The following is a 12,758-nucleotide window of genomic DNA, read 5'->3' on the forward strand; positions in this document are numbered from 1 at the left end:
CATTAGCAAACTGTGAGGACAAGGACAGTCGAGTGCCATAGTTACCCCAGGGATGCGAGCTCTAAATGAAGGAGAGATCAGATCGTTATGAAGGGATATCGTGCAAGATACCTGACCTCGGGATAAATCGTCTGATGATGAGCAGTTTAGTTTTGCTAGGATTGACGAGGACATCAGGAGGAATCGGCTAAATGCTCTTATCCAAAGTGACATACAACAGTGCTTTAAAGCTGCAGTGCTCACTAGGTCACAGGCCAAGGATACCACAAGTCTAAAACTCTGTCGGAGGTAATATAGCACACGGACAAACAAGAACAAACAAATGTTAGCTCAAGTATTTCAGAAAGAGGTAGTTCTTCATCCATCGTTTGAAGACAGCCGGTAACTCAGCTGTTCTGACATTGCTGAGAAGTTCATTCCACCACCCAGGGGGCAGAATAGAGAAGAGTCTTGACGCAGACCTCCCATGCAATCCTGTGAGATGGTGTGACATACATAGAGAGCCTTAGCTCTGTTATATGCAGGATTAGATCCTATAATAGAGTAATAGTTGAACCCGAACAGCTTTTTTAATGTCATTTTGTTAATTTAGATGAAAGTCATTATCCTAGATGTGAAACGTCCTGAGTTATTAAAAAGCACCTCCAGTCCTGAGGATTAGAAAACAATACATACTGGAGACAAAACGTATCACAAAGTGTTTTATTTTTTATTCTACACAGTATAACATTACAATATTGAGTCAAACACTTGAACATTTTTCAAGCTAAAAAAAAAAAAAAGGTAAAATGTAGATAAAAGAGAGATTTAACGATGACTGAAAAAGCCCTGCGGGTGGTTGTACTTAAAAGGCTTCAGACGATTAGGTCCCCTGAAAGACAAGAAGGACTGCTGTCAGTGGCTCAAGTGTGTGAAATAATAATAATAATAATAATAATAATAATAATAATAATAAGATCTCAGCACTGCATGTTTGTTTTACCTGACAGAGCGTAAGCACATCTTCTCCCTTGGGAATTCTATTGGGCCCTCTGAGCCGTCACACACTTGGCTTTCGGTCTCCAGATAAACGTCGAGACACACACACAGACGCTGGATCTGATTGGTCAGGAGCTGCAGGCCTGGTCGGGGTCCCTGTAGTTCAGATCTAAACACATTCACCTCGCTCTCCAATGCCTGTCCAAAGAAGAACCGTTAAATGAATTAAGCTGTGTTAAGAGTTCTGACTAAAATGCTGCAAAGAAATTTTACATTTTTTTCAAATAATTTTTTTTGTTGATTAATTGCGTTTTGATCTCATTTATTACTAAGAAGGAGTACAATTGACAGATTCTTAGTTGGGGGCACGATGGCTTAGTGGTTAGCACGTTCATCTCACGCCCCCAGGGTCGGGGGTTCGATTCCCGCCTCTTGTGTGCGGAGTTTGCATGGTCTCCCCGTGCCTCGGGGGTTTCCTCCGGGTACTCCGGTTTCCTCCCCCGGTCCAAAGACATGCATGGTAGGTTGATTGGCATCTCTGGAAAATTGTCCGTAGTGTGTGAGTGTGTGAGTGAATGAGAGTGTGTGTGTGTGCCCTGTGATGGGTTGGCACTCAGTCAGGGTGTATCCTGCCTCGATGCCGCCTGAGATAGGCACAGGCTCCCCGTGACCCGAGAAGTTTGGATAAGCGGTAGAAAATGATAGATTCTTAGTTCACCAGACCATTCTTACCCGCAGGTTATCATCGGTGCGGCCACTGCGCTCTCCTTTCCAGAGCAGTGAGAGTGAGAAGAGAGGGGTGATGTCCGGATAACGCGGATTCAACACCACCGCAGCCTGAAGACGAGCTGAAAGCCACAAGAGGGGTCACACGATCGGATAACACCGAAGCTTTTAGGCGACAAGAAGCTTGTGAGAACACAACTAAAGATTTGAATACTATGCTTTGTTCCTTTTTATTATTATTAGATGTTTTTTCTCCCAGTGAACAGTATCTACCATGGTTCCTACTCACCTGTTCCCCTCTCCACAATTGCCATGAAGAACAGGTCGGTCTCCTTCACCAGGCCGGCCTTCACCACGTGCTGCACGAATCCTAACTCCTAAACATACACATACATTACAGTTTCTTGGCTGCGGGTAATTATTAAACACAGGTAATCATTAAAAAAGCTTTGCTTCTGTCCTGCATCTGACAAGCAACTTCAAACAGACGTACCAGGAAATCCTCGTAGCGCATCATCGTCCAGCGAGCCAGGCGTGAGACCACTTTAGCTGGGAAGAGATGCTGACACTCGGTGGACACGGGAACTATGCTGTGCTCTGTAACAAGGCACACAAGAGACAACAGTCCATATGGTCTCATATTAGAAGTTTGCGACATAATCTGCACTGAAACAACAAGACGACAGAAAAAAGAACAGAATGCACTGAAACGGAATTATAGGGTAGTCGGAGTAGTTAATAAACATTTAATAAACAACGCTATTATTAATATGCTACCAAAAACATTTCAGTCTGTGGAATTGATCAGTTTATCTCTAATTTATTTCCAGAGGGTAGAATTTGTGTTGATGGTACAGTATCAATACAGATCGAAGTATTTAATCTACGAGTTACGAGCGCGACACTAAATATACGCCAGAGAAGGTATGAAAAAGACACGAGACAAAGTCTTTCCAAACACTATTATTGGAGTAGCAGCCTGCCCTAGGGCTTCTGTTATAAAAGTGCTCAAACAGGTTCTCTTTTCATTCCTTTGTTCCCTCCTTCTCAAAAACCAAGCATGTTGAAAGCAATGAAGTGTGTGAACCTAAAGAGCTGAACTGTTTGTGCAAAGCCAGACGAGACAGCAGACGTCCTCTCAGCAGCTTGATGGTGCTCTCCATATGACTGGCGCTGAGAGAGCTGTGCACCCCTTCGACCTGCAAGGGGTCAGTCAGAGTCAACTACATCGCTCATTATTACACTCTGTATCTTATAAATATTATACAATGTAATTATGAACAGATATACAATAGCGTGTCATCCTGAAAGCCAAATGATCCTTTTAACAGTGTATAACGTATAATACGCTTGCCGTCTACTTTAATAGGAATGCGTACATCTACAACACCAGTGCCCCTTGTTCCACCGGAAAGAACCGGGTGCTGGTTCAGAGCTAGTGCTGGTGCTGGTTCAAAGTTGGTTCCACTGGAGAACCTTCTAAGAACCGGTTTGCCTTTCCACCGGCTAGAGAGCCGTGACAGAGCCGAGTCTGACGTCACTGTATACGTGTCACGTGTCCCAGCAACGTTAGCGCAGCAGAGACAAACACAAACACAACAATAATGCCGGATGTTACTTTACTGTTAATGCTCATGGCTTTGTGAACCTACATTAACATCCAAACGCGGCGAATCCGACGTGTACGTGCGGCTTCGTGTAATCTGTAAAAACGGAGGTTGTGATCGAAAAAGTACATAACGTTATTTTATCATTAACACAGAAAAAAGTTAGCCTAAGCATGTAGCTACCTACTATCATGTGTGCTGATAATGTATCATATCGCGGTAAAGTAAAAGTGTATTAAACATCAGTATACTTAAGGTACGTTATCAAAGGCGCTTACAGTAGCCCCGCCCACAGCCCCGCCCACAGCTCCTGACACGAGCGGTTCTTAAGTCTAGACCAGCAACGTTTTGGTGCTACATAAGAACCACTTTTCCTGGTTCAGAGCCGGTGCTTTGGCGGTCGAAACAGAAAGACCTGGTTCTAAATTAGGCTCCGAACCTGCACTCAAACTGCCTCGGGGGAAAAGGGGCACAGGAGTCCACATTTGGTTTCCAGGCTTTTTAGCTAAGAACATGAGTTCCTGGTTGAGTCTAACCTCGTGTGCTCTTCTGCTTTTGATTTTAGGCAACATGCTGCTGCATGAACGAGCAGGTGTACTTGCGCTCCTATTAAAGTGCACGGCGAGTGTGCGATAATACGTTATCTTAAAAAAAAAAGAAAAAGTCAATGCGAAGAGACGGATAGCATAACATCGAAAGTGCTGCAGTAAATGCGTTCAGGAATACGCTCATACCTGTGGTGTGTCACTGGAAAATTGTAATCCTCCAAGCTTCTGCACCCAGATGTACGGATGTCCGAGATCCAACACATAATCGGCAAATGTCGTGATGCTATATAACAAAAAAATGAGATATCCCTTAGCTGAACATTTTATTTCCCAAACCGAGGCATTATTGGTGTATTTTACGTGATCGACGGCTGTAGTCTGACTGAGAAATCCGTCTTACCCCACTTTGTCAAACTGGTAGCGGTTGGTAGGGTTGGGGGTTTCTTGGCCGTCATCAGAAGCATACAGGCAGTTCAACAGAGATTCTGGGTTCAGCAGCTCCCTACACGGCGAGAGAGACATTGTTGAGGAAAAGCGATACGGTCTAAAAAAGTAAGAAGAGACTTTTCTTGCGCTTAGTGACGGCTGCTTCGTGCTGCTTCTTCGACATTTCTTCTGGAAACTCACCCTGCGCTGATGGCTCCCGAGAGGTCTGCGGAGGCCGACACTTTCGCTTTGACGGTGAGAATGTTGAGGTTCATCAGGTAATAAAAAAACAGATGCAACACGTTGCCATCTATATAACAGAGCAGAGAGAGAATGCAGACATCGTGGTCATGGAGGTCGAGAATGAAGAAGAATATGATTAACATTTGTTCACACACACACACACAGAGACACACACACACACACACACAGACAGACACACACACACACAAAGTGAGACACACAGACACGTACAGACACACAGATAGACAGACACACAGACACACACAGACACACAGAGACACACACACACAAAGTGAGACACACAGACACATACAGACACACACAGAGTCAGACACACACACACACAGACAGACACACACACACACACACACACAGACAGACAGACACACAGTGACAGACACACAGTGACAGACACACAGTGACAGACACACATAACCCTTTACACTTGAGGTTGTCACACACACAGACAGAGACTCACAGACAGACAGTCAGACACACAGACAGACAGTCAGACACACAGACAGACAAACACACACAGAGACAGACACAGACAGACAGACAGACACACACAGACAGACACACACACAGACACACACACAGACCTTTACACTTGAGGTCGATGCACAATGAGAGAGGATGGCGTTTCAGCATTTTATTACGCTTATCATCGAGCTGAACACCGACGGTACCTCGCCGTCGTTTCTGAACGAAAACAGAGTAACAACATTGACAGGAATTTGTGAGGCATTTTTCACTTTATTTTTGTTTCTCTGCAATGACAAAAGAATATCAACAGTAGAGGGCAGAATGCTACAGAATGGGCAGAAGGAGACTGACTTACAGTGTTCTGTTGTTCCTCCTCTGCATCAGAATCACTCTCGTCATCTTTAAAGAAAAAACACGCAACCAACCGTCTTTTTATTATTTTGTGACGCCACAGCGAGGCGAGAGCAGTCATTTCAGATATATGGCGTTATATTCTGAATGATATTTTTACTAAAAGCTTCTAGTTACCTTGCTAGTCTCTATAAATGGAATGACCTAAAATGCATTTTGTGACATTATAAACTAAAACTTATACACGTTTAAGGATCTTCTATACAATTAATACATGAGAATGAAACTTTTTTAAATAAATAAATAAATAAAATAAAATAAATAAATAAAATAAAAACTTGCACAAAAGCATATATTTACCTTGAGAATCTTCGGGTGGTCTGGAAAGAGCTTTGGCTTCATCCACATCTCCGCTGATGGACACGGACAGATTCTTGTCTGAAACACAATCACACACGTCTACGATGATCGATGCAGACGACCAGCTGCAACTATATACTATTATCATGTGTATGAGATGCCACAAATATAAATAAGTAAACAAACAAACAAATAAAAAGGAGAAAAGAAAAGCATCTGCGTTACCACAAGCTTGTCCGTAAGCACTGGCCTGCACAAGCAGCACGTACAGTGGGGGAGGAAGGTGCCGTGCGACCTCGGTCTGTTTCTGCACATGCTCAAATGGCATGGACAAGTACTCCTGCACGGGCAGAGACGCCTGATAGACAGAGGAAGGGAAAAAAAAAAAAAAAGAAGTGGTGGGGTGTTGATTAAAGGTGGGGTCTCCGTTGTTTGAGAAATGATTCAGAAAACTGAGTCGGGACGACAAAAAAAAACAAAAACACAAAACAGACGTGTAGCCAATGAGAGGAAAGGGGCGGGTCTTTTCATTTTGGGCGGAGAGAGTGTTCGGTGCGCGGAGAGAACTGAAGGAGCATGAAGTTGGCCACATATTTACAGGTTGGAGTTTCCCGAGTCAATAACTCCTGAGCTAAACGCTGTTACTACACAAATAACACCTCTTTTCTATCGTAGTGATGTAGAGAGGCAGCTACAACCGCGTTTTGTGTAGTAACAGCGTTTAGCTCAGGAGTTATCGACTCGGGAAACTCCGACCTGTGAATATGTGGCCGACTTTACTTAAGACGCCGAGGCGCTTTTTTCCTTCTCGATAGGTGAGTAACGTTGGTTTTGCTTTGTTACACAGAACTAATATATGCCTTTGTCCTTTACATCATTATGCTTGTGTGGCATTTTTGCTTGTTTGTTTATCTACAATCGTATTGTTCTTCCCTTCAGCTATGATAAAGACACGTTTCTTTCCGTTAGTCGCCTGGGTTACGTATGTATGTGTGGGCGGAGCTATCGATACAGGGGTGGGACACGTTTGGGTTAGGGGCGTGTTTGTTTTGGTGATTTCAAATGTCAACATTGGCTTTCAAACAACGGAGACCCCACCTTTAATATACTTTTATTTCTCAACTAGAACTAGTTACTACATTTAATCAACAAATACAGTTTTTTTTCTAACAGCAAGAGTTGGATGTTTCAGTTCACTTAGATTAGATGCGCTCAATTAGAAATAAAAACAATTCGGTTCAAGAACATCTGATAAAGTGATAAAAAGTAGTCATGTAAAAACAAAATAAACCGTCAGAATGCTTTTCTGCTTTACTTGTGTCAGTGAATTACCTGCATGATGGCCTGTAGGCCTGGCTGAAGACTGCTCAGATACTCCTTCTTCAACTCAATTCCTTTCAAGATCTTTTCCTTAGTGCACAGCGAGCTCTTATACTGCTCAGCCAACCTAAAATACATTCAGCAACAACCTTAATCGATCATGATCCTTTTAAGACCCTGCACACCATAGGGATACATTCACTCACTCACTCATTCACTACCGCTTATCCGAACTTCTCAGGTCACGGGGAGCCTGTGCCCATCTCAGGTGTCATCGGGCATCGAGGCAGGATACACCCTGGACGGAGTGCCAACCCATCACAGGACACACACACACACTCTCATTCACTCACACACACACACACTATGGACAATTTCCCAGAGATGCCAATCAACCTACCATGCATGTCTTTGGACCGGGGGAGGAAACCGGAGTACCCGGAGGAAACCCCCGAGGCACGGGGAGAACATGCAAACTCCACACACACAAGATGGAGGCGGGAATCGAACCCCCGACCCTGGAGGTGTGAGGCGAACGTGCTAACACTAAGCCACCGTGTCCCCTTAGGGTTACATGATAAAGGCTAATTATAAACATCCATCCATCTTCTGTGCCGCTTATCCTACACAAGCTTGCAGAGAGCCTGTAGTAGGGGGACTTGTGTGTACGAGTGTCATTTTTTTTCACTTGTTACCTTTTCCTCTGCTCCAAATCCCAGTCCAGCCGAGCGAGCGTGAGCTGGTGAGGGTCGTCTTTGGTGAGATGAGGGCGGGAGATTTCGGCTGGGGCCTCCTTAAAGAACTCATCCACACTGACCAGCTCAATCTCTTCATGCTGGGACCTACACACACGAAAACATGGTTTATTTTAATGCTTTTTAAAAAAAAACAACATTTAACTTGCAAACATCACTTCAAGCTTCAGACACAACAGGCCACTGGAAAAAAAAAAAAGCTAAATCTCTTCACTAACTTGAACTCAAGGCATTTGCCAATTTCTTTCTGAAGGTGCATGACTTCGTAGAGGAGATTCTGAAGCTGTAGGTGCAACACGTCCACCTTCTGCTTCGACTGCAAAAAAAAACAAAACACGTAAATAAATTAGACGCTTATAAAAACGCCACGTACGGTAAGTGCACTAGAAAACGACGGCGTGCATCTCGTGTACCTCGTGCGTCTGATCGCGTGCTTTCTTCAGTCTCATGTGAGACAGACGATTCAGCTTCTTCAGAGTGATGAAGTGAACGCATCCTTGCTTGCGCTTTGTTTCGACCTCTACACTCTGGATACACAAAAAAACACAAATAAATGGTGATAGGCTTGCCTGAGCTACACTCCGCTTAAACTTAAAGAAAACCTGAATGTACTCACCCCTTCTTTAGCGCCGCTGGCTTTCAGCTCTTGGATTTCACCCATCAGTGTTGCCAATGTCTCACAGGTGTTTTTATACAGGGTGTAATCTTGTTCAGGGTCTCGACTCTCCAGTTCTGCTTCTTCATTGTAGGTACGCACGTCCTAATGGAGTCAGAGACAGAGAGACGTACGTGTGTTTATGTGTGCTGCCTCACATCCTAATGGAGTCAGAGACATAGACGTACGTGTGTGTGCGTGCGTGTGTGTACATGCTCCCTCACATCCTAATGGAGTCAGAGACATAGAGACATACGTGTGTGTGCTCCCTCACATCCTAATGGAGTCAGTCATAGACGTACGTACGTACGTGTGTGTGTGTGTGTGTGTGTGTGTGTGCGTGCTCCATCACATCCTAATGGAGTCAGAGACATAGAGACATACGTGTGTGTGCTCCCTCACATCCTAATGGAGTCAGTCATAGACGTACGTACGTACGTGTGTGTGTGTGTGTGTGTGTGTGTGTGCGTGCTCCATCACATCCTAATGGAGTCAGTCATAGACATACGCGTGTGTGTGTGTATGTGTGTGTGTGTGCGCGTGCTCCCTCACATCCAAATGGAGTCAGAGACAGAGACGTACGTGTGTGTGCTCCCTCACATCCTAATGGAGTCAGAGACAGAGACATACGTGTGTGTGTCCTCCCTCACATCCTAATGGAGTCAGTCATAGACGTACGTACGTGTGTTTGCTCCCCCACATCCTAATGGAGTCAGTCATAGACATACGTGTGTGTGTGTGTGTGTGTGTGTGTGCTCCCTCACATCCTAATGGAGTCAGAGACAGAGACGTACGTGTGTGTGTGTGTGCTCCCTTACATCCTAATGGAGTCAGAGACAGAGAGATGTACATGTGTGTGTGTGCTCCCTCACATCCTAGTGGAGTCAGAGACAGAGACAGAGACGTATGTGTGTGTGTGTGCTCCCTTACATCCTAATGGAGTCAGAGACAGAGAGATGTACATGTGTGTGTGCTCCCTTACATCCTAGTGGAGTCAGAGACAGAGAGATGTACATGTGTGTGTGTGCTCCCTTACATCCTAGTGGAGTCAGAGACAGAGAGATGTACATGTGTGTGTGTGCTCCCTTACATCCTAGTGGAGTCAGAGACAGAGAGATGTACATGTGTGTGTGTGTGTGCTCCCTCACATCCTAATGGAGTCAGAGACAGAGAGATGTACATGTGTGTGTGCTCCCTTACATTCTCATAGTGTCAGAGACAGAGAGTTGTACGTGTGTGCTCCCTCACATCCTAATAGAGTCAGAGACAGAGATATGTACATGTGTCTGTGCTCCCTCACATCCTAATAGAGTCAGAGACAGAGACGTACATGTCTGTGCTCCCTCACATCCTAATAGAGTCAGAGACAGAGATACGTACATGTGTGTGCTCCCTTGCAATGTCATAGTGTCAGAGACAGAGAGTTGTACGTGTGTGTGCTCCCTCACATCCTAATGGAGTCAGAGACAGAGATACGTACATGTGTGTGTGTGTGCTCCCTCACATCCTAATAGAGTCAGAGACAGAGAGATGTACATGTGTGTGTGTGCTCCCTTGCAATGTCATAGTGTCAGAGACAGAGAGTTGTACGTGTGTGCTCCCTCACATCCTAATAGAGTCAGAGACAGAGATATGTACATGTGTCTGTGCTCCCTCACATCCTAATAGAGTCAGAGACAGAGACGTACATGTGTCTGTGCTCCCTCACATCCTAATAGAGTCAGAGACAGAGATACGTACGTGTGTGTGCTCCCTTGCAATGTCATAGTGTCAGAGACAGAGAGTTGTATGTGTGTGTGCTCCCTCACATCCTAATGGGGTCAGAGACAGAGATACGTACATGTGTGTGTGTGCTCCCTCACATCCTAATAGAGTCAGAGACAGAGATACGTACGTGTGTGTGCTCCCTTGCAATGTCATAGTGTCAGAGACAGAGAGTTGTACGTGTGTGCTCCCTCACATCCTAATAGAGTCAGAGACAGAGATATGTACATGTGTCTGTGCTCCCTCACATCCTAATAGAGTCAGAGACAGAGACGTACATGTGTCTGTGCTCCCTCACATCCTAATAGAGTCAGAGACAGAGATACGTACGTGTGTGTGCTCCCTTGCAATGTCATAGTGTCAGAGACAGAGAGTTGTATGTGTGTGTGCTCCCTCACATCCTAATGGGGTCAGAGACAGAGATACGTACATGTGTGTGTGTGCTCCCTCACATCCTAATAGAGTCAGAGACAGAGATACGTACGTGTGTGTGCTCCCTTGCAATGTCATAGTGTCAGAGACAGAGAGTTGTACGTGTGTGCTCCCTCACATCCTAATGGGGTCAGAGACAGAGATACGTACATGTGTGTGTGTGTGCTCCCTCACATCCTAATAGAGTCAGAGACATACATGTGTGTGCTCCCTTACATCCTAATGGAGTCAGAGACAGAGAGATGTATATGTGTGTGTGCTCCCTCACATCCTAATAGAGTCAGTCAAATACAGAGATGTATATGTGTGTGTGCTACCTCACATCCTAATAAGAGTCAGAGACAGTGAGACGTACATGTGTGTGCTCCCTCACATCCTGATGGAGTCAGAGATGTTGATGTACGTGTGTGTGTGTGTGTGTGTGTGTGTGTGTGTGTGTGTGTGTGTTTTCCCTCACATCCATCATCTGGTCTAAGAAATTAACTCTACATCTATCCTGGTCATATGTGGAAACTATCTAGTGTATTTATTATCATGGGTGTCATTATTTACCTCCACACTCCATTAAGGACGAGATGTTAGGTCTCATATAAAGATCCTTACAGATGTTAAACACTGACACTGACCTGGTCTCCTTCTCCTCGAAGCCGTTTGGTTTCAGGGGTCCCTCCATCATTCCGGATCACTTTGGTCTTCCGCTTCTTCAGTGGGTCAGAAGACATCTGTGTGAAATCACATCAATAACGTCATTAAAGCGCCTGAGCTCTGAAGAAAGTGCTGATAAACATCATGGAGACGTTTTAACTGAACTTTACACCACAACCTGACGTGTGTACAGGACAGAAAAGCTGTCAGGTTGTATTACTGTACATAAAACTGCAATAAACAACAGATTAGCATGTTAGCATGATTAGCCAGCTAGCTAACAACGAAGTGTTCCGTTTGTTTATCTTCGAGCCTCACGCGAGATCTTTAATTCCACACACAAACATTAACTTTGATCACTGCGCGTTATTACAGTCAGAATAACACCTTTATTCCTCACCTTTGGTTAAGTACTTCTGCTCTTAGCCGGTTTGTTAAAGTCAACGACTATCGCACTACCGGATGTTGGTCTGTTTCCAAAATAAAGGTCTGAACTAAGACATGAGGGTGAAAGTAAGATGTCCAGACACGTTTATTTTTATCGATGGAAGAAAATGAACAAAATATTTGGCCATTCTTTATTTATTATTATTGTTGAGTAAACACTGTAAACACTGGAGAATAAAGCGTAAACACTGAAGAATAAAGCGTAAACACTGTAATAAAGTGTAAACACTGTAGACACTGAAGAATAAAGTGTATACACTAAACTTTAAACACTGTAATAAAGTGTAAACACTAAACAATGTAATAAAGTGTAAACACTGTAAACACTAATAAAGTGTAAACACTATAAACTTTAAACACTGTAAACACTAATAAAGTGTAAACTCTGTAAACTTTAAACACTGTAATAAAGTGTAAACACTGTAATAAAGTGTAAACACTATAAACTTTAAACACTGTTTACATAAAGTGTAAACACTGTAATAAAGTGTAAACACTATAAACACTGTAATAAAGTTTAAACACTGTAACTGTGATAAATTTAAACACTGTGAACACTGTAATAAAGTGTAAACTCTGTAATAAAGTGTAAACACTGTAAACACTAATAAAGTGTAAACACTATAAACCTTAAACACTGTAACACTGTAATAAAGTGTAAACACTGTAATAAAGTGTAAACAATGTAACGATAAAGTGTAAACACTGAAGAATAAAGTGTAAACACTAAACTCTGTAATAAAGTGTAAACACTAATAAAGTGTAAACACTATAAACCTTAAACACTGTAACACTGTAATAAAGTGTAAACACTGTAATAAAGTGTAAACAATGTAACGATAAAGTGTAAACACTGAAGAATAAAGTGTAAACACTAAACTCTGTAATAAAGTGTAAACACTAATAAAGTGTAAACACTATAAACTTTAAACACTGTAATAAAGTGTAAACTCTGTAAACTTTAAACACTGTAATAAAGAGTAAACACTATAATAAAGTGTAAACACTGTAAACT

At 43.3% G+C, this 12,758-nt stretch overlaps 1 protein-coding gene across 1 annotated transcript; it reads right to left on the minus strand.

Moving 5' to 3' along the window:
• Nucleotides 1-688: 688 nt before the first annotated feature.
• Nucleotides 689-11,850, minus strand: thoc5 (THO complex 5). Its single transcript, XM_027140965.2, has 20 exons — nt 11,697-11,850; nt 11,278-11,373; nt 8,417-8,560; nt 8,214-8,327; nt 8,019-8,116; nt 7,741-7,887; nt 7,058-7,172; nt 5,951-6,083; nt 5,726-5,803; nt 5,370-5,413; nt 5,131-5,230; nt 4,487-4,595; nt 4,260-4,361; nt 4,046-4,142; nt 2,792-2,903; nt 2,198-2,301; nt 1,994-2,081; nt 1,711-1,826; nt 983-1,176; nt 689-871 (listed from the first exon to the last, which is right to left on the minus strand). Exons 2-20 carry the CDS (start codon nt 11,371-11,373, stop codon nt 808-810), a joined length of 2,055 nt encoding a protein of 684 aa, XP_026996766.1. The 5' UTR covers nt 11,697-11,850; the 3' UTR covers nt 689-807.
• Nucleotides 11,851-12,758: the final 908 nt, after the last annotated feature.

The sequence above is a fragment of the Tachysurus fulvidraco genome, chromosome 10, assembly GCF_022655615.1.
Source record: "Tachysurus fulvidraco isolate hzauxx_2018 chromosome 10, HZAU_PFXX_2.0, whole genome shotgun sequence".
NCBI classification, from domain to species: Eukaryota; Metazoa; Chordata; class Actinopteri; order Siluriformes; family Bagridae; genus Tachysurus; species Tachysurus fulvidraco.

Bases quoted from the DNA above. Each gene is read 5' to 3' on its own strand.
- thoc5 (XM_027140965.2), bottom strand. From the start codon at position 11,373: ATGTCTTCTGACCCACTGAAGAAGCGGAAGACCAAAGTGATCCGGAAT. The intron at 7,173-7,740 runs GTAACAAGTGAA...AATGTATTTTAG, and splicing joins GATTTGGAGCAGAGGAAAAG to GTTGGCTGAGCAGTATAAGA. The intron at 4,596-5,130 runs GTCTGTGTGTGT...TCTGTTATATAG, and splicing joins CATCGACCTCAAGTGTAAAG to ATGGCAACGTGTTGCATCTG.